Below are 19786 nucleotides of genomic sequence, written 5' to 3' on the forward strand. Positions count from 1 at the left end.
ACATAATTCTAGGAATCTTCTTTGAGAGTCCAAGCTCTCACCCAAAACTCCAGCTTTAAAGATTTCTTCTTCCCTTCAGAGGAATAGAGGGGAGGGAATCTCTCAAGAGAGGGTTTCCATCTTTGTTCTTATCCCTTTAAGAGCTAGCTGTAAGCAACAGCCTTCACTAGTCACTTGGTCAAACACCTCATGGAAAAAAGTGTGAGGGGAAGAGTGCATTATTAGGCAGATTGTAAAGACAGTCTGCAGGTGTATACCCTGAGTGTTTCCCTAAAGAAAACAGTAGACACTTTATAAACTCTTGGAGAACTCCTGGAGAGTAGAAGAGGTAGGTCCATCTTCTAGAGCAAGAGATCTGATTCACATGCTCCCTGCTGCTGGGGCTGCTAGAGTGAGTGGGAACTTACTGGGAGCATTAATTGCTGCCTAGTAGCCATGGGAAAACCTCTTCCCAGAGATTATGGGGTCTCTAGAGAAATTTTCCTATTCCTGCAGATTGGAAAGCCAGCAGGAATCTCATGCCTAGGGGATATGGTAGATTTGTTCAAACCTATTGCAAGGAGAATAGTACAACACACATCTACACTTCCTGTCACATACCACTCATTCTGGCATGGTCTCAGTGAAGGGAACTTCACTGTCTCAGTGTAAGTGGGGGAATGGTCCCACTATTGTGGGGAACTCTCCTGGATTCTATACTACCCTGGTGAAATGGACCAGCAAAAGGATCTGAGTCCCTGCTCTTACATTTTAGGAGGCCTCCCTGATCCTGAGGGCTCCCCTTCCACTCTCCTGAGTAACGGAGTCCTCAAAATCCCAACAAGTCTAGGCCCAGGTTTTCTGGGGCTGAATCCCCAACCTTGTAGTCACTTGGGGCAAGGGCTAGGGTGTTCCCACTCCGGCGTGTTCTCTTCACACTGCATGCTTTCTTGACCCAGTGATCATTTCATACAGTTCTAAGCAAATACAATTTATTAAACAGCAACTGATTAAAAATAAAAGAATAAAGAAAAAACTAAAAAGGTGAAATGAGAACACACAGTCCTGCTCTGTAGCATGGGGACATCACAAACAGCAGTTTTCAGAGTGTAAGGACAATTCACAGTCTGTTCCTTATACGGCCCAGGGCTCTCTCTCAGGCTCTGGCTGGGCTATAGGGGGGAGGGGGGGAAGGGGGGCGGCTGCAGGTTGGACATGCTTGCTCTGGCAGTGACCAGATGACTTTAGGCTCTAAGTGGCAGGACCCCTTGCCCAGTTGGAGTTACAATCCCTCTCCAAGTTTGGCCTGCAGGGCCTCTTGGCTGGTGGTATCTCCCTGCCCCAGAACCTCTTTTCCCCCCCACTTCACTGGTCCCAGCTGCTCAACACACCCAGCTGCAGACTGTACTGCTTTGCCAGCCTTCAGCTCCTTGTGTTGCTTTTCTAACCCCTTTGGCTTTCAGGTCACTGCAGGTCTGCTTCTCACCACAGGGTCTGCACTCCTTGGGCTCCACGTGTCTGGCTCTGACACTGCAGGTCTACTTCTTAGCACAGGGTCTGTGCTCTGTGGGCTATATGGGCCTCTGGCTCTGACACTGCAGGTTTGTCTCTCAACCCAGCTTGTTCTTCTTAGTGCCCTCTCATTTTCTCAGAGAGATCCAGAAAATCCCAGCTCACACAGAGGATGGGACATGGCCTCCTAATTTCCTCATTGACCGGTTGGACAGGCCAATCAGGCTGAACTGGAGTGTTGGCTTCTTTCCATTGTCCCTGGGGTCTGTCATCTCATGGCCCTGATTTCTCACAGACTCTTCCCTTTTTGGTACTGGCCTATTTGAAATCATGGGAAGTCTGCAGGTGGTACTGGGAGCTGGCCAACCAAAAGACTCCCACTGAGTTTTGGTAATGGGCTAACAGTCCCCTTATATCAGCACTGAATCTGAATGGAGCCAGTTCTACTTCTGTCTGCCATTTCTGAGGGGAATAGGATGAAAGCTTTCAAGAGGGCAAACAATATTTTTTAAAATTTAGCCATTTTTTGAGTACGAAAAAAATTGAAGCCACAGAATAAACTAGTTTAAAAATATTTTAGAGGTCCTCTGCAAGCTCTGCTCCAGGGAGATCTGGGATTTGTGCATGGCCTGCTTGGAGGCAGAAAATTTTGGAGAGGGCTTCCTGTGGGGCCCTGTCTCAGAGCAAAGTTTGGGTACGCCTCTGGTTGCCAGGTACAGGAATGCCTGATTGTGAAGACTGACATGTAGTGGGCTCAGAATGACATCACTGATAGCTCCTAGCTTAAAACCTCACCATCCAAAAAATAACTTCCCCTACAAGGAAACTAACACACAAAAGCAAAATACTCCCCTGCTCCCCCAAAAAAACCATTCACCACCAATCAAAAAAAAAAGTCAGTTTTTACTTTCCAAGAAGAGGAGACCCAGGGTATGTCTACACTGCAGTCCTCTTTCAAGAAAGGAATGCAAATGAAGCTGAGCAAAATTGCAAATGAAGTGTGGGAAATTCAAATCCCCGCTTCATTTGCATAATCGCATCCAGGCACTATTTCAAAATACCCTAATTAAAAAAACGCTTTCTAGGTGAGGTTATTTCGAAAGAGAACCCTTCTTTCGAAATTACCCTTAGTCCTTATAAAATGAGGTTTAAGGTTAATTTCGAAAGAAGGGTTTTCTTTCTAAATATCCTCATCTAGACAGCGTTTTTTTCAAAATAGGGTATTTTGAAATAGCGCCCGGACGTGATTATGTAAATGAAGCATGAGAAATTCAAATCCCCGCTTCATTTGCAATTTAATTCCTCTGCATTTGCATTCCTCTCTTGAAAAAGGAATGCAGTGTAGACATGCCCCCAGAGTCTCCATGAAGTTCATGAAGAACTTTGCTAGTTTTACACAGTAGAGGCTCTAATACTACGCTGACAGGAAGCAGCATTGGTATATACATAAACACACAGTATGTATAGTGTAAATATTCACTGCTTCTATCATGAAAGGTGAGGTGACCTTGCCAACAAGAGCTTAGCAGTACACACTCACCCTAAACATGTCAGGAGTGACTGTCCTCTGAGGTAGCGGATTAAGCTTTGCTCAGTATGGAAAAATGTTTTATGAGGATCTCTGATGTTTTCATAAGCTTGTAACATGTAGGTATAATAAGCTTGCTACAGCACTCTAAAAATATAAGATTTCAGAATCAGGATACAAATCATTGTAGTTAAAGTTTTAAAAATATTGTAAAGGTTGTATTGTTTGTTTATACAGTGGGTTTCACTCACAGCTATGGTATCATCTTGTGGCTGGATCTGGGGATTCTCTTATCCTTGGTTTGGCACCCTCTTCCATTGGTCATTCAGTTGCTGCAGTGGTCTTCTCTTCCATACTTCACAGCGGTTCAGCCCGCTGACTAGGTCTCCATCTAATCTTTCCCTTTGGGTTATCTGTGTGTCTCCAGACTCTGTATTATGCAGCCCTCCACACCAATTCCTAGCCTATGCCACTTCCTCACTCAGTGGCAGGAAAACCTGAGCTCTCCTGCTACTCCAGGTTCCAGCCCAGAAAATCCTACTCTCAGCAGTCAAAACAGACACATTCAAGCTTTACTGCTCTTTCCCTGGATTTCTTCCTGCTCTGCCTTCCAACAGCCCTCTTCCCTGCAACTTCCCTGACTCAACTCTTTCCAGCAAGGACAAGCCCCCAAGTTTTCCTTGCACCCACAGCAGCCTTCTTCTTTCTCTCCAGCACACCCACTTAATTTTCTAGTTTTATAAAAGCCCAGCCTTTTCCTGCCCAGCTGGGCTTCATCCTCAATTAGAGCTTGTCAGTCAAGCCTGACTTTCCTCCAGGTGCAACCTGTAAGGTTAATTGGCCCCATTTCAGCTACCTTAACTGCCACAGAGCAGGTGTGGGGAGAGTACCCCATCAAGACTGAAGTGCTCAGGCCCAAAGCTGCTTTTGGTCACTTAGGTCATTTTGCTCTTGCTCTAGTTCACCCATCAAGAGCAGCAGTTTGCCCTTATCTTTCCACTTTTTTTTTTTTGCTCTGATATTCTAGGTCTTGTACAGCTATTTGTAAGACCTTCTTTATAGCTACCATGTTCTCTTGTAGCCCCTTTCCTTGCTCTGCAGACTCTTTTAGCATCCTCTCTCAGGGTCAGGTTTCCAACTGTATGCTGGCTAGTCTCTGTGTTTAGTCCTGTCTCCTTCAGATTTGTCTTTGTAAGAACCTTTCTTCCCTTCAGTTCCTTCTGTCATCACCACTTTCTGCCACTATACTGCTATATCTGAGCTGAGGATGCAGTCCACCAGCTTCTTTCAGGCCCTAAATCAGAACCCTGCACTTCTCTTGGCCACATTTCTGTGAGGGTAATATGCCTCCCTGCATGTCATAGTTCCACACAGAACAAACAGGCACACCTCTTTCCAGCTCTCTCAACAGAGGCTTCTTATCCATATACAGACAGGGTTGCACTTTTTTGGAGTGTCTCAACTGACATAAAGCTTCCTTGGCTGGATTGTCAACCTCAGAACCTTTTTCTTTTCCCAGCCTCTGAGATCTGTGCTAATATCCCCCTGCAATAGCTTATATAAATAGTGCTGTTCTCCTAGCCTCATCAGATAAAACTCTACTTCCCACAGAGAAAGTAAGGCCAGGATTCCCTTCCATTGCTTTTCAGTCCCCTTAAGTGGGACAGTGACCTTGACTTTTGCAAAGCAGACTTCCACACATGGCTCCATTATCTCTTTTCCTGCAGTTTTTCCACTGCAGCCTCTCTCACTCGCTTGTACCAGGATAAACATCATGCCTTTATTCTAAACCAGACTAACAAAGTTCACTCGCTGCTTGGTTTGACACCCTTCCATCAGTCATTCTATGGCTGCAGTGGTCTTTTGATTTGTAATTTGTGGCTTAGCCCTCTAGCTAGGTTACTAGATAGTAAGGATGTTAAAATGCGACTATCTGGCTTATTGTATAGTGGATACAATTTATATCCGCTATACGATGAGTCGATAAGCACCACTGTGCAGAGCCGCAGCGGGAGTAGCTCCAAGAGCCACTTCAGCCAGAAATTAGCAGTTCTGTTCATGCAGGCTCCAGAGCCACCTGCGCTGTGGCTCTGCATTTTAAATGTAGTAAGAACCGCTAGGTTCTTACTATATTTAAATTGCAGAGGTACAGTGATCAGAGCTTGTCAGGACTGCTCGGTCCCAGCTTGCGCTAAGTCCAGCAGCCTCTGTTCCCAGCGAACAGCCCTGTCTGCCGCAAACGGGCTGCTACACGACAGGTGCTGTTCTGTGAGCATCCCCTGCCTGCAGCCAGCCCTGACCACCATGAACAGGGGCAGCACAGTGGCAACAGCCCATCCGTGGGAGAGGCTCAACTCCTCACTAGGACCCCTGTGGACAGGACAGCAGTGTCCTCTATTCCCCTCTGCTGCCTCTGATAGAGACGGGGGGGGGGGGGGGGGAGTGGCACCCCACAGATGGTTAACAGCTACAGAGCAGGTGTGGTTGAGAGTACCCCATCAACCAGCTCCTGCCCCCCCACCTGTTGCCTCTCAGAGGAAACGAGGGGGAGGAGGAAGCACCGCAGAGAGCACGGGGCGAGCAGGGACTCTTGTACATTTCAAAAGCCGAAGTGCCCATAGTGGGAATGGCACAAGCGGGGACTGAAACAGTGCTGCCGCTCATGCTGTTTCCCTGGTGTGCCTCTGCCTCTCCTGCCACTGACAGCTTCCCTTTCTGCCTCTCTCTGATAGAGGCAGCAAAAAGGGGGGGGGGGGGGCACGAGACTAGTCAAGTCGCTACTCAACTATCCAATAAGTATTTGCTTATTGGATAGTCAGCTAGTCGCTAACATCCCTACTATTAGTCTTCCCTTTCCTGGACCAACTCCTAACACTGACAGACCTTCATACCTCTTCCCCCTGATTGGTTTGGAAACCTAGGTGTGGCCTATATGGTTAAGTAGCCCATTCCAAACCACCCTCATACAGAGTTGGTATGAGGATGAATACCTCATCACAGCTCACAAGTTGGCACGGTTAAATGGTACATATGCTCCCATCAGTTAGATGATTGTTAGTAGGGATGTGAACGACAAGTCAACACACTTGTCTGCTAGTCACTTCCTCCCTTTGTTGCCACTATCAGAAAGAGGCAGGAAGGGAAGGGGGGAGGACAGGGTGCTTCAAAGCGGCAGCACTGCATGGAGCCCGGGGCCAGACTCTGGGCTGAATGCAGCGCTGCCGCTTTGAAATGCCACGTGGATCCTGATGCCGGGCTCCCCACGGCGTTTCAAAGCAGCCTGATTTTCAGAGCATTAGAGTCCCCCCCACTGGCCCCATGCTCCCTGCAGCGCTTTTGCTTTAAGTGTAACAACAGCCCAGGGGCCACTGCTACACTTCAAAGGCAGGGACGCCCTTATCAACTTGCAAATTGTATCGACTATTCGATTAGCCTATTAATCTAAATTTAACATCCCTAATTGTTAAGTTTGAGCTTAAGGGTAAACAAAGGATATCACATCAGTTATCTCCTTTGTAAAAGTGCTTTGAGATCTACTGATGAAAGGTATTATTTTGCCCATTAATTTTCAGTAACTTTCCATCTTCAGGCTTGAAGTCTGTACAATGGTCTCTAAGTTTATGCAAGTGGCTCTAAACCCTCATACAGGAACCCTTACAGAGAAATAAATATATATGGTTTCTTCAATCACTTTCTAGAAGAGATGCAGGTTAATGTTTGGTGAGTCACTACATGCCTGTTATATATTCTCTGATTTTATTCAATATTTAACTTTCATGCTAGAAATTTATCAGTATGTTACCAATGGGAAACTTTAACACGAGTTATTAGTATACATTGGTTGAAAATATAACAGCATGAACATAAACTTTATAGAGAACAGAGGGAAAAGCCCCTTCCTACTGCAACAAAACCTCTTCAGTCACATTAAGAATCTTATCCATACTGAATAAAAATATGGACTTGCAGACCTTGGGTTCCTAGGCTATATCTACCTACATCATGATGGGGACTAGTTAAAACTGCCTCCCATTATTGCTTTATAAATAAAATGTTGAGAAATATTGATTTGCTGTACCAACAAATAACAGGATTTACCTGCATTTCACAATAGGAATAACTGTGTAAGAGTATACAAGTAGCTTTATACATGTATAATTATATAATTAAAAAAGGTGATCTAATTCTGTTATATCCATATTGTAGTGCCCTGGGATTTGAGTATTTGTTAGAAACACAAATATCATGTTCCACTTACACAAAGAACTCTTGTGTCTGGTCAGAATTTAAAAGTTCAAAATGTAGACAGGTTATCTGTCACCATGCTTTTAATTTTACAGGCAGGTCTTCCTTTGAGCTGTGGTATCCTATATGTTTTTTTATTTTTTGAATGTGCAAGTGTGATTGTTTCTTCACAATTTCAATTTCTGTATCTCTACAGAGATTGTATTTGGTTTATATATAAAAAGACAGCTTCTGAGTTAGCTAGATAAAGCACCACTGATTTCTCTGCTTTATTGGATTCCATATGGTAAACATGGGGAAAGTATATTTTTACATTGAGATATATATATATATATATATATATATATATATATATATATATATATATGCTTTCTTCTGTCTACTGCTTAATGCTTAATCAATTTCTTATGTTTAAAATTAATGAATTTGGCAGTGAAATGTCTGGCTTTCTCTCTGTCAGATGAGGTGGGACAATTGACAGTTTATTTGCTTGTTCATTAGTTGCCATGTCAGAAAAATCTTCTAGGTTAAATGTGTTTAAACAATAGATTCAGAAGGAAAGCAGTAATGTCTACAGTTCCCAGTTCCTCAGGGAATCCCAAAAAGTGTACATTAAAAATGTGGTGATGACTTTCACAAAATCTACTTCATCAATTAGAGATTGTAGTCCTGACTCTCCACTGCCTTTCTACATTTATTCAAAGTGTGCGTACAATATTAGTAGGTCAGAAATCCAACATTTCACAGCAGGACAAATGAATATTCAACCTGACAGGTAGTAAAGAATGAGGCCTTGGTGAACTAAAGAATGTCGTGTCTCCTTTCAAGAAAATCACCCATGCTTTTGCTGGCTTTCAACTGAGCCACTACGATCCTGATAATGAGCAATCCCAACATTATCTATAGCATGGCAATATCTATAATTAAGTTATAAGGTGGCATGGTTTTAACAAGTATTACCAGAATCTAATTTCAGAAATAAGTAAAGCTCAATCTCTTTTCAACAGTGCAGCAGTCTCCTTAAGAATGGAGGAAATGCAGGACAGTTAAAAACAGGGAATTGAGCCTCTGCTTCAGGTGTTTCTTACCGAGGTTTGTTCATGATTAGCCTGCTCTTGGTTCATTTTAACAAAACTGAATCTATTCTCCTAGGGGAAATCATGAAAACACTATGTTATTGTATCTGGGTAGAAGCAAAGCAGCCTTGTAATAGATCTAAGAAGCACTTGCAATGGAGCTTTCTGCCAGGAACTATATGGTGACACACTCCAATGTTCCTGAATGTATTTAGAATTTATTGGAAAAACCACAATGGTATTAATGACATGATAGCACCTTAAGGTTACGCAGACCTGCTTAACGTCTTCAAGACAGTACTTTCCCTCTGGTTTTGTAAAGCACCAGGACTCTACAAATAATAAACAGTCTCTGGAAGTGTCTCTTACAATGCTGTAATTATAACTTTTTCCATTCTGATTTCTAATAGAAGAGCCTCAAACACTCCCACAGACATAAGAGCTGCTATGATAATATAACTTATCAACAGCGACTTCTCTTGTGCACATTTTAAAGTAAAGGTTCTAACCTGAAAAATCCATGGAATTAAGATTTGCTGTTGCTGTTCTATACCTAAAAATTATGATATACCAGGGTGTGTCAGCACAGTAGATATAAAAGTTCACACCCACATTTAAGCGAGGAGGTGAATTCCTTCCTTTTTTGTTTAAATTCATCTATAAACTATGATCCACAACCAAAATTTTAGTAAAAAACTTTATTTAGATGGTCTTAAACCAACCATTAATATTTTCCAGTAATATTTTCAACACACAATTTAATAAAATTGCTAATTTTTCATACCCTTTCCCTCCTATGTTCTCATTCTCCATATACATTTCCCAGATGCACCACTACCACAATTTCCCATTGGGAATACTCTCCATGCTGTTGCAACCATGTTCCATATATATTTCTTTGATCAACAGCCTTCTCAAAGATGAAGTAAATTTCTTCTGTGACATGCTGCCTCCACAAATCTCAGCATTAGAAGTTTTTTTTGTTTAATTCCAGTCTTCCATGGAATAAGCAATCCACCTTCAACATGAGAACTCACCAACAGTCATTAACTATTGAGAAGTCTCACTAGATTCTCTAGACATTTTAAGTGATAGGCTTTTAGTTGGTTTCCTTCTGGCTGTGAAAGAGCTGAAGTGGAGAAAAACAAGACTTCAGAGTTTTTCCATTACATTTCAATATTCCACAATACTAGGACTTCAAAGGTTACATAAAACCTATAGATGCAAGAGCCTAATCCACATATTATATAATCTGCATAACAAACTGGCAATTGCATTCCCTTTAAATATTTAACAGCAATATCCTGTACTGGCATTTCATGTTGCTATGTCTTTGTTTCTACAAAAATATATTAACAAAACATTTACTAATATAGTCCTATGGATATATAAAGTGATGTGAAGCAGAATGATTTTGCCTGGCAAAAAAAGGCATTCCAGTTCCAATTCTTTTACCCTACTAAATGAATAAGCTTGAACTGCACAAATAGAATTTCAATAAAATTTCAATACATTCATTATAAGTAACTTAAATTTATTTCCAAACACAGGATGGTTGTTAGATATGCTGGTAAAAATCCATCAAGCCAAGGCTAGCCTACTCCAAAATAATACAAAAATCATCTCAATTTAGAAGCCATTTGCTGGCCACTGTCTTATAAACAAATATGATAATTTAATGCCAAACCTCAAGCAAAATATGTGTGTGTGTGTGTGTGTGTGTGTTTAAGAGTATGAACAGATTGATTGAACTTATTAGGAGTGCTTGGATGCTTGAAGATAAGTATGCACAAAAGTTTTGTAGGAGCAGTGCTGCAATGAGAATGAGCAGAAAAAACAATCCCACATGTAAACTACTGTAACTATAACCCCTCTCCACTGTCTTAGTAAGAGAAATGTCCATTCAGAGATGCTTTATATCTTTTTTGGACTGTTTGCAAGTACAGTTATCCATTATGTAAAAATCATCCAAATTATAGCTAACGACAATTTCTTAATACAGTCAACATGCTACAGTAAAACCCATGTTATCTGGCATGCCTGGGAATTAGCTAGTGTGCCCCCCCACCCCCCTGGCAGACCAGGCTTTTCTCGCCGCTGGTCAGTTTCAGCAGCGGCTGAATCAGGATGCCTGGGGTAGAGCAGCTGGGGGCTGCCAGGTTGGTCCCACAGCGCCGAGGTGCGGCGCTGCAGGGACCTACCTGGCAGCGCCCCAGCTGCTCTGTCCCAGGCGTCCAGATTCAGCCGCTGTTGAAACTGATCAGCGGCTGATTCCAAGAAGCCCGGGGCAGAGCAGCTCTGCCTCGGCTTCCTGTAGTCAGCCGCTGGTCAGTTTCAGCAGCAGCTGACTTGGGAACACCTGGGGTAGAGCAGCTGAGGTGCTGCTGGGTTGGTCCAGTAGCGCCGAGGAGCGGCGCTGCGGGACCAACCCAGCAACACCCCAGCTGCTCTGCCCCAGGCATCCCCAAGAGCAGCTGTGGTGCTGCTGGGTTGGTCCCGCCGCGCCAAGGGTCAGCGCTACCAGACCAACCCAGCAGCACTCCAGCTGCTCTGCCCCAGGCGTGTCCGATTCAGCCGCTGCTGGTCAGTTTCAACAGCGGCTGAATCTGGATGCCTGGGACAGAGCAGCTGGGGCGCTGCCGGGGTTGGTTCCCGCAGCGCCGCACCTCGGCGCTGCGGGGACCAACCAGGTAGCACCCCAGCTGCTCTACCCCAGGTGTCCCCAAGTCAGCTGCTGCTGAAACTGATCAGCGGCTGATTCCAGGAAGCCTGGGGCAAAGCAGATCTGCCTCGGACTTCCTGTAGTCAGCCGCTGGTCAGTTTCAGCAGTGGCTGAATCAGGGACACCTGGGGTACAATATGTACCAGTTCTGACTTACATACAAATTCAACTTAAGAACAAACCTACAGTCCCTATCTTGTACGTAACCCGGGGACTGCCTGTATTTTAAAAAAAGAAAACACCATCCAAAGTCAAAGTGAAAACCAGCCAATTTACAGCATAAATGTAAATTATGGCATAGTATTCTGGTCTCCCTAGTGCAGCTGAATTCAGCAAAGTTAAGTAGGGTCAGTTCTAACTGGGCAGTGCTTCTTATCACCAAAATACAAGGTTTTAGACTTTAGAGAGTCTGAGTCATCAACATTATTTTGCTGCCAGTACAATCAAATGTATATCTCAGACTAATCCTTAGCAATTACCTCCTCACAAATCTTATTTACAATTTGTCACCAGAAGGTGGGTTTTTTTGGGGGGGAGGGGGGAAGATGCGGAACAGCAAAGCACATGTGGATTTAAAAGGATCAATCAAGCAGAACATAAAATTTTAGAAAATCACAACACAACAAAATGTTTCCTTTTTCATGTGCTGCAGAGCAATACAGTATATTAATGATCTTTTTTTACAGAAAAATTACAGACTTGACTGTTGCTTCTTTGAAATGGAAATTACATTCACCAATAACTTACTGTTCTTCACTAAAGAGTAAGTCTCATCTACTCTTCTCTTTATTGATGGATTCTTCAGAGTCACTTTTGCCTGTAGCACAAATAAGGAATAATCCAGTAACTACATTTATTCCCTCATGCTGATGCCCTGAAAATCAGGCTATGACTTCAACCCACAGCTATTTTTCGGCTGTAAGCCAACAGAATACAGCAGTCAAGGATTTAACAGTTCAGCCTGTGATTATACCATCATATACACTGCATTTGTGAAAAAATAAAACAGGAGAGCAATGAACTGCAGCAATAATGGAACCCATTTCCCAAGATATGGCTTGGTGTGCCAGGACATACTGCTTTGAATATTAAGCTGGCAAGCAAAAGTAAATGACATTCTTGCAAACTTCATGGTAAAAGGTACAGTACAAAAAGGAATATATTTGTGAGTTCTAAAGTAATAAAAATCTCATACTGCCATCAGCATCTCTCAGAAGTTACATGATAAGTAACATAAGTGTTCTTGTAAGTTAAGCTGATGTGAAAAATAGTATGACTCTTCTTTGTATATCTCTTTATAAAGTGATTTTATTTTAATTAAAAAATATCAAAGGATCTGAGTCGTAAAGTGAATAGGTTTTTTATTTATTTTATAAAGGCCCCAAATCCACAACTTGCTGTGAAGGTGGAGCTTCATTCTCTTCAGTGGGATCTGCCCAGGTATGATGTGTCTGTCTATAAGACAAACAAGTTGCTGGATGGAGGCCTAATTATACAGAGGATACATTTTAAAGGACATCTACCTTGTAGATCAACATTGTAGCAAAAATATTATAAGGATATAACTATTATAACTGCAGATTAAGTGATTTGATTTTTTTTTAATTGAAAGTATTTTTCAAGTACTAACCTTCTGATAATTGTGAAGCAAAGACCAAAGTGCAGATGCTCCTATTCTTTGAGCAGTAAGGTTGTCACTTTCTAAACAGGCAGACAGCACTGCAATAGCTTTATCTAATGAGGAAAACAAAACCATACACTAAGACTAGCGAAGCATTTAAGAGTCCCACCTATGAAATGTTCTTATTCTGGCAGTTTGTCTCTATTTTCATCATAAATATTGCTATGGCACAGTTTATATGATCATATAATTTAGTATGAACAAGTATCTAGCATACTTATAAGCACTATAAAATAATGTTAATAACTATAAACTGCAAAATAAAGTAGATTACACTAAAAGATTAAGCTATACAAGAATGTACATTTTAAATTATAGCCACTACAATGTTCATAGCTGACTGTTACACATAAATACTGAACTACATAAGAGATACTATCTATTAAGTTGTTTTTAGAATACCTGATAGGTAAATATGCAGTATAAATAATAGCAGCACACTGGTGTAGAATTAAGACAATCTGCCAATTTTTTACAGTGGTTACCACCTGCTTAATACCCTCCTGTTACTTTTTTTTTTTTTTGGCCTTAACCGTCTAAAATTCTCTCCTCTGCAAAGTTTACCTCTGAGTTTTAGTGGAATAAAAGCTATCTAGTCTGCTTGTTCAACACATCTGATGGCTCCCTCCACAATAAAAATGCACTATGGCATTCAGTAATGATTATTTATCAAAGATACTCATTAAATAAAGATCTAGAAAAAATTGAGAACCACTTCAGTTGAGAGCTACCAGGAACTTCATTAGGGAAGAGTAGAGTATCCTGTCTAAGTAGTCTTGGCCTCTACACACAACCAAAGAGTTCATGCAATTCATGCAATACTCATAACTATAGTACATGAATAGATCACAGAAGTGGCATGACTTGACATAAGAGGCACAGATTGCTTTGACTGGTGGTTGGGAATAGGGAATATGCATAGTCAAATTTTGTTCGTTTGAAAAATAGCATTCATAACTATTTCTAAACCAGATTATTTAAAAGCTATGTGTTTGATGCACAGGGCTCCTCCCCATTCTCTTTTTAAAAGGCATGGTCTCCCATTTAACTGTCTAGTTAAAATCTTCCCATTCAAGTTATATTATTGTCATTTAAAAATAGCAAGATCTCAGAATAAAGGAAGGTTACTTACTGGATAGAAATTAAAGTTCTTTCTGCTATGTGGTCTTTATGAGCATTCACTATGGATGCACATGTGCTCTATGCACCTGAGATTAAGGATGTTAAGTACTGACTAATAGAATAGTCAATGCCTCCCTAGAGCTGTTGCTACACTTCAAATGCGAAAGCACTGCGTGGAGCCCAGAGTCAGCTAGGGACTCCTCTGCAGATCCTGGACTCCGTGTGGTGCTGCCTCTTTGAAACACTGCAAGAAACCTAACACTGGGCTCCCTGCAGCATTTCAAAGCAGCAGCGCCGCATGGAGCCTGAGATCTGTGGGGGAGTCCCCACCTGATCCTGGGCTCCACATGGCGGTGCCACTTTGAAATGCCAAGTAGCTGGCCCCGGGCTACACATGGCATTTCAAAGCAGCAGCACCGTGTCTGGGACCAGGGTTTTGGGCCCAGGCTTCCAGCAGCATGGCCACTTTGAAGTACCTCCTCTTCTTTCCCTTCTTACCCTCCGCTGCCTCTGTCTAGTCAACTATCAAATAAGCATTTGTTTATCCGATAGCTGACTAGTCCTTCACATTCCTTCCTGAGATTAGAAATTATTCAAGAGCAATGTCTGTTGGTCCACACCTTTTGCCATTCAACTTCTACGCTTTCAAATGAGGGAATAAGGAATGGTGCAGACAGTCTCCCTCTTTCCAGTTCCTGCTTTGACAAAAGCAGAGGGAAAGGAGGATGGATTTTTAATACCTACAAGGACTCCAGTGACCATAAGTTAACTGTCTCAACTGGTGCCTATGTAGGCATATATACAGTATTAATACTACCAGCACAATGGTGTAGAATTAAGGCAATCTGACAGTTTTCACGGTAAGGTAAATTCCAAGATGAGCTTACTTTCCAAGATCGCTGAACCAAAGGAAGCATCTTCAGCAAAGGACTGAATCAGAGCATAGAGTCTGATCAGTGCGAGTGTGGAGTCTCCAGATGCCATTCTACATATCTCCAAGAGAGGCTAGGGCTCTGATAGAATGAGCCCTCAGACTGAGGAGGAAGGACTTCAGCAAGCTGATAGCACAAATAGATCCATTCACTGGAAATCCATCTCGAGGCCCTTTGAGAAATATTGCCTCTCCCTTCATTGCTCAGCAAGGCAGATGAAGGATTTATGGTCCCAGGAACATCGAGCACATGTGCACCCAGAATGAATATCCTAAGGACTAGCACTCAAAGAACAACCTATAAAAATAATGCTTAGTTTCTCATGTATTTGCTATACTCTTATTTTCTGTAGCATATTTTTCCAGTTTATGTTTATAATTGCCCAACATTGTTAGAAAATTGAGCACTTTACTAAATAAAAAATGCTATTGTCTGTCAGTACACCAAATGTTAATAAAACACAGTAGTACAAAAACTGGATGAGAGCTTAGCTATCATTTGGATATCTACCATTAGCAAGTATCTTGGGCTTGTTTGTTGAATTAAAGCAGATGTTGTGCAGAATAAGAAGGGCTATATGGTGACTACTCTTGTGTTTGTATTTGCTCATCTCCACGAGCTGGTCTAAACCACCATTTAACTTCATGATCATCTGCTGTCCATCTTCTCCAAAGGAAATATTCAATAGCAGCTTTAGCCAAAGGCTAGCCAGTATACTAAGGCTTTTATTTCCTCCTTTCGGCAATGAAAGAGACAAAAAGTTCTGTAAGAAGTTACTCTGTCAGAAGAAAGAAAATGTACAGTGTTATTTCATAACTAAGTAATATACCTTCCAGATGGCCAGTGTATTATCTCCATGTTCCACATTTCCATCATTAGTTTCCTTCTCCCACATTATTCCCAATTTTTTTTAACAATATTTTGTGATAGCCAAAAAAGGTGCTTCAAAAGTAAGTGCTTCTTGTAGTGACAATAATTACTGATGCTTTCTTGGTGCTGTGTCAAATGAAACAGTTTTAATTACACTGTCCTATTCTTGGATTGTTGGCTTACATGACCCTCTCGATCCGAAAATGCAAAAATAAAAACAATATGAACATTTTAATTACATTTCAAGAAATGTGGTGAAAGAACAAGAACTAATTGGACATAACAGGAAAGTGCATCATCTACTCTAATGTTCTAGAAACAAAGGGTAACAAAGATCTTTCCCTCTCCTCTCACACCCTGTAACCATCCTTTGTCAACCAATTTTTCTGTGAAGCGCAGTGAAAACTCCATCCTCCTGAACACAGCTTCTTGGAAACGCCCCAGAGTATCTTTTATTTGCTTGCCATCAGGATACTCCTCTTCCACTTCAGGGAGCTCTAGAGCAGATGGAAACTTTAGTGTATCACTGCATGGGACAGAGGGTCTTGCGTGTTGGTCTGTACCATAAGGAAGGTCTATAGCTGAGTGTATCACTCCATTCAGATCTGAAGTAGGGATGTAATAGTATAGTCGATTAACCAATAAGCAAAAGCTTATAGGTTAATGCTATAGACTACAAGCATTCCCCCACCCCCACTTGCCAGTAAATTTTTTAGCAGGCTGGCCAGCAGTCCGGCTCAGTCCTGACTTGAAATGGGTCCGGGACCTATCCCTGCTGTGGCTCTGCATTTAAAGTGTATTCCTGCTAAGTTTTGGCTTGCACTGGGTTTGGGAGCTGCAACCCACCCTAGATAGGGGCTGCTGCCACCCTGCGCTGCTGTCTCTTTATCAGAGGCAGCAGCACAGGGCAACAGGCAGCCAGTCTGCGAGGGGAGCATACATAAGGAAGTGTCCCTAACACAAAAAGAATTCTCTTTACTCTGTAAGGGATTGAATTTCTGCTCCACCTCAGAACCTGATACCATATATTAACACGTGGAAATAGAAGAATTGTTTCACTGACTCTATCTCAAAGAATTTTTTCACAACAAAGATGATATTCACAACAATCACATTCCCTCTGTTACAAGAAAAAAAATATTCTGACTGGACCCATCATATTTTGCAACAGCAATCTTACTGAAGGACTATCAAGACTCATTAATCACCCTCAGAGCAATCACCAACACAAAAGGACAGTGTCCTCCAGAAACTGCAAAATTAACAAGCTTCCTCAGAACACCGTGCCTACCATCATGGATGTCACTTTTCTATTCATCAACATCCCTCATAATTCTGCTGGACATTAAAAATCAGGAACTTAACACAAAAAATTAGTTTTATGGCTCATAACAGCTGTTTAGACATACACTACTGTCTACAAAGCCTTCTTTGCTGTAGGTCTGCAGAGGTGTTAAGGGCTCACTTCATTTTAACTATCTGTCCCACCTTGTATTATCTGTGGCCCTCTAGTTACTTTCTTCAGACCTGAGGAAGAGCAGATCTGTGACCCTAAAAGGCTTGTCACCTTCATCAACAGAAGCTGAGCCAATGACCTTATCCTCTCTCTTTCTCTATCATTTACATATCTCCCATTTCCTTTTCAATAGTGAATTTAAATTTCAGTTAACTGAAAACTTAAAATTTGTCTTAATTTTTCTAACAAGTGTATTAAAATACAACATGCATCAAATTATTACTATAAATCTATATGATGCTATTGCATAATTAGTAACATGGTTTATGTAAAATAATGCTTCTTTATGGTTGCAACAGCTGAGCTTCCAACCTCTCCCATTTTCAGCAATAGAATGGAACTCCCTGAAGAGGTTTCCCCCACCTCTGCAATAAGGCTTAATGGAACTTTGGTCAGTGCAAAGGGTAGCGCCAATGTACTTTGAAAAAGAGCCTGTCCAGCTATAAGGATCAGTAGTGTGTCACTCATATCTGTTGCTCTCTTTATAATAAAATTCACATCAGATGCAAAGCAGAACCAACTATGCTCCATGGACTGAGCACTAGATCGGGGTGGGGAACCTAAGGCCCAGGGTCCAGATGCATGGATCCAGCCCCCCAGGGCCAAGGGCTCCTCCCCCTGCAACATTGGAGAGCCCGTGCTGGCACTCCAGCTCCTGCTGCTCCCCACCCAACTGATTTTTCTGTGGGTTAGTGGCCCCCAACCCAAAAAAAGGTTCCCCATCCCTGCATTAGATGATCATGTGGCACTCTTCCTTGTGTCCAGCTGCTTTTACAATTCCCTAGATCTTTACTAAAGAGAAGAGCAAAGCAAAAGAATCTGGAAACAAGGAAGAAACAACTACATAAGAGGGAGAAAGGGGGCAAATGCTAACAGCGGGCGTGGACAATAATTTTTGACTGGGGGCCACTTCAGAAGGGGCCAGGATACTTCCATGTTTCCCCAACCACAGACCCTGATTGGCCTCCCCCCTTTCCCGATAGAACCGCCAGCTGTCCTGAACCGGTTCTGAACTCCTTAGGGCAGAAGATTGGCCTGGGGGCAGGGGTAGTGGCAGGGCCTCCACGGGCCGGATCAACTTGCTTGGTGGGCTGGATCCGACCCATGGAGGGCCTTTCGCCACAAGCAGGAGAGAAATCAGTACAGAGGAGACAGACATGTGGTTAGGAAAAAGGGACCAAGTAGAAATTAATGTGCACGGGAATGTGGAGGGGAAGGGGAGAAGACGAAAAAACAGAACAGAAAGGAGGGAGAGGAAAAAAGTGTATCGTTAAAAGTAACAGTTGTCAAATAGGACAAAACACAACAAATTAAGGAGATCTAAAACTACATAAATGTGTTTCTATTATACCTCTTCCTGCAGCTTCCTTGGGGATATTAAATAACTGTGAATGATGAGAATATGGTGTGGAGAAAGGCAGATAATGTGGTCTGTGACACAGTAAGGTGCATCACAATTTTGGAAAAGTTTGAGAACTTCTGAATTACACTACTTTTGAAAATAACTCAGGGTACTAAGGCTGTAAAATCCTGTTTAATTGGCTAACTGATTAAACATATTGTTTAACCGGTTAACTAATTTAAGGGGAAGGTGTGAGCAGGAGTAGGGCGCTCCAGAGCTGTATCTCCCCCGCCACCGGCAGGGGCTGCTGAAGCCTGCCCAGAACACCCCTGCCTGCAGTAGGCCAGAGTGCCCTGCAGGCAAGGGCTGCTTCAGCATCCTGGCTGGAGCAGCCCATGCCTGTATGGAGCGAGGGCCCACCGCAGGTAAGGCTGTGCTGCTTCAGCCCCTGTCCGTGGCAGGCCTCTCACAGGGCTGAAGTAGCTATTTGCCTGCTCCAGTCCTGCTGGTTAACTAGTTAAATCTTCACATCCGTACACAGCATGTGTGTGTCATAGTTTTATGACAGCCATTTATTATCATTTCCCTACCCTGCCCTCTTAATTAGGTCATGTTGAGGGTAGGGCCAGATTCTGCAAATATTTATAAATATATCCCATTCACATCTTTGGGATTTCTCATGTGCACAAAGTAATTCAGCTCTGTAAGTGTTTTCTGGATTGGGCATTGACTATATGCTCTCGAGAGTCAGGAACTTGTCTTGTCTTAGTTTTGTGATGCACCTTGCAGCTGACTAGGTACTGAAAAAGTAAATATAGAAACAAGTAATAAATAATGTTACCTCCTTACCTTTTGAATAACTCCCTTACAGTCATGACAAATAGCAAGATTGGAAAGAAGAGTAAAGACCATATGCTGAATTGCGCTGCTCTCTGTCAGTGTGTGGGAAGCTAACTTGATAATGCTGTGTATTAGTGAGTTGCTGGCCGTGCTTCTCTGTGCAGTCTGAAATGGAGACAGTCCACTGCTCACCCAGCAAAGTGAACCACAGCCTTAAAGAATGAAACATTGTTATGATTAACATTTACAGAAGACATCCTCACTATTCCAAAATTAAGAAGTTACCAACAGATGGATGGGAGGAGTTTATATAAACTGTATATACAATATCTATACAAAGACAGTATAATCAAGACAATAGAGAAAGTGGGATGGAAATCAGGAGACTCAGGTTTTAATTTTAGATCTGCTGCTAACCTGT

General features: G+C 42.3%; 2 protein-coding genes across 9 annotated transcripts in view; both read right to left on the reverse strand.

Moving 5' to 3' along the window:
* The window catches only part of CD226 (CD226 molecule), a 95049-nt gene extending 89623 nt beyond the window's left edge, over nucleotides 1-5426 (reverse strand). The window contains exon 1 of the mRNA XM_075921041.1: nucleotides 3271-5426. The gene's annotated coding sequence lies outside the window, so the exon portion shown is untranslated. The remainder of the gene's footprint in view (nucleotides 1-3270) is intronic.
* Nucleotides 5427-7683: 2257 nt separating this feature from the next.
* Nucleotides 7684-19786, reverse strand: part of RTTN (rotatin) — a 173244-nt gene continuing 161141 nt past the window's right edge. For 2 of the 8 annotated variants that reach the window (XM_075921044.1, XM_075921045.1), the window contains exons 44-48: nucleotides 19375-19577; nucleotides 15308-15575; nucleotides 12693-12796; nucleotides 11810-11879; nucleotides 7684-9469 (exon numbers count right to left, since the gene is read on the reverse strand). In XM_075921044.1, coding sequence (XP_075777159.1) covers nucleotides 9387-9469; nucleotides 11810-11879; nucleotides 12693-12796; nucleotides 15308-15575; nucleotides 19375-19577 — 728 coding nt within the window. In that variant the 3' untranslated portion in view covers nucleotides 7684-9386. Of the gene's footprint in view, nucleotides 9470-11809; nucleotides 11880-12692; nucleotides 12797-15307; nucleotides 16165-19374; nucleotides 19578-19786 lie in introns of those variants that run through there. The other 6 variants (XM_075921042.1, XM_075921043.1, XR_331929.4 and 3 more) reach the window with 5 other exon arrangements.

This window comes from Pelodiscus sinensis, chromosome 2 (genome assembly GCF_049634645.1).
Source record: "Pelodiscus sinensis isolate JC-2024 chromosome 2, ASM4963464v1, whole genome shotgun sequence".
NCBI lineage: Eukaryota > Metazoa > Chordata > Testudines > Trionychidae > Pelodiscus > Pelodiscus sinensis.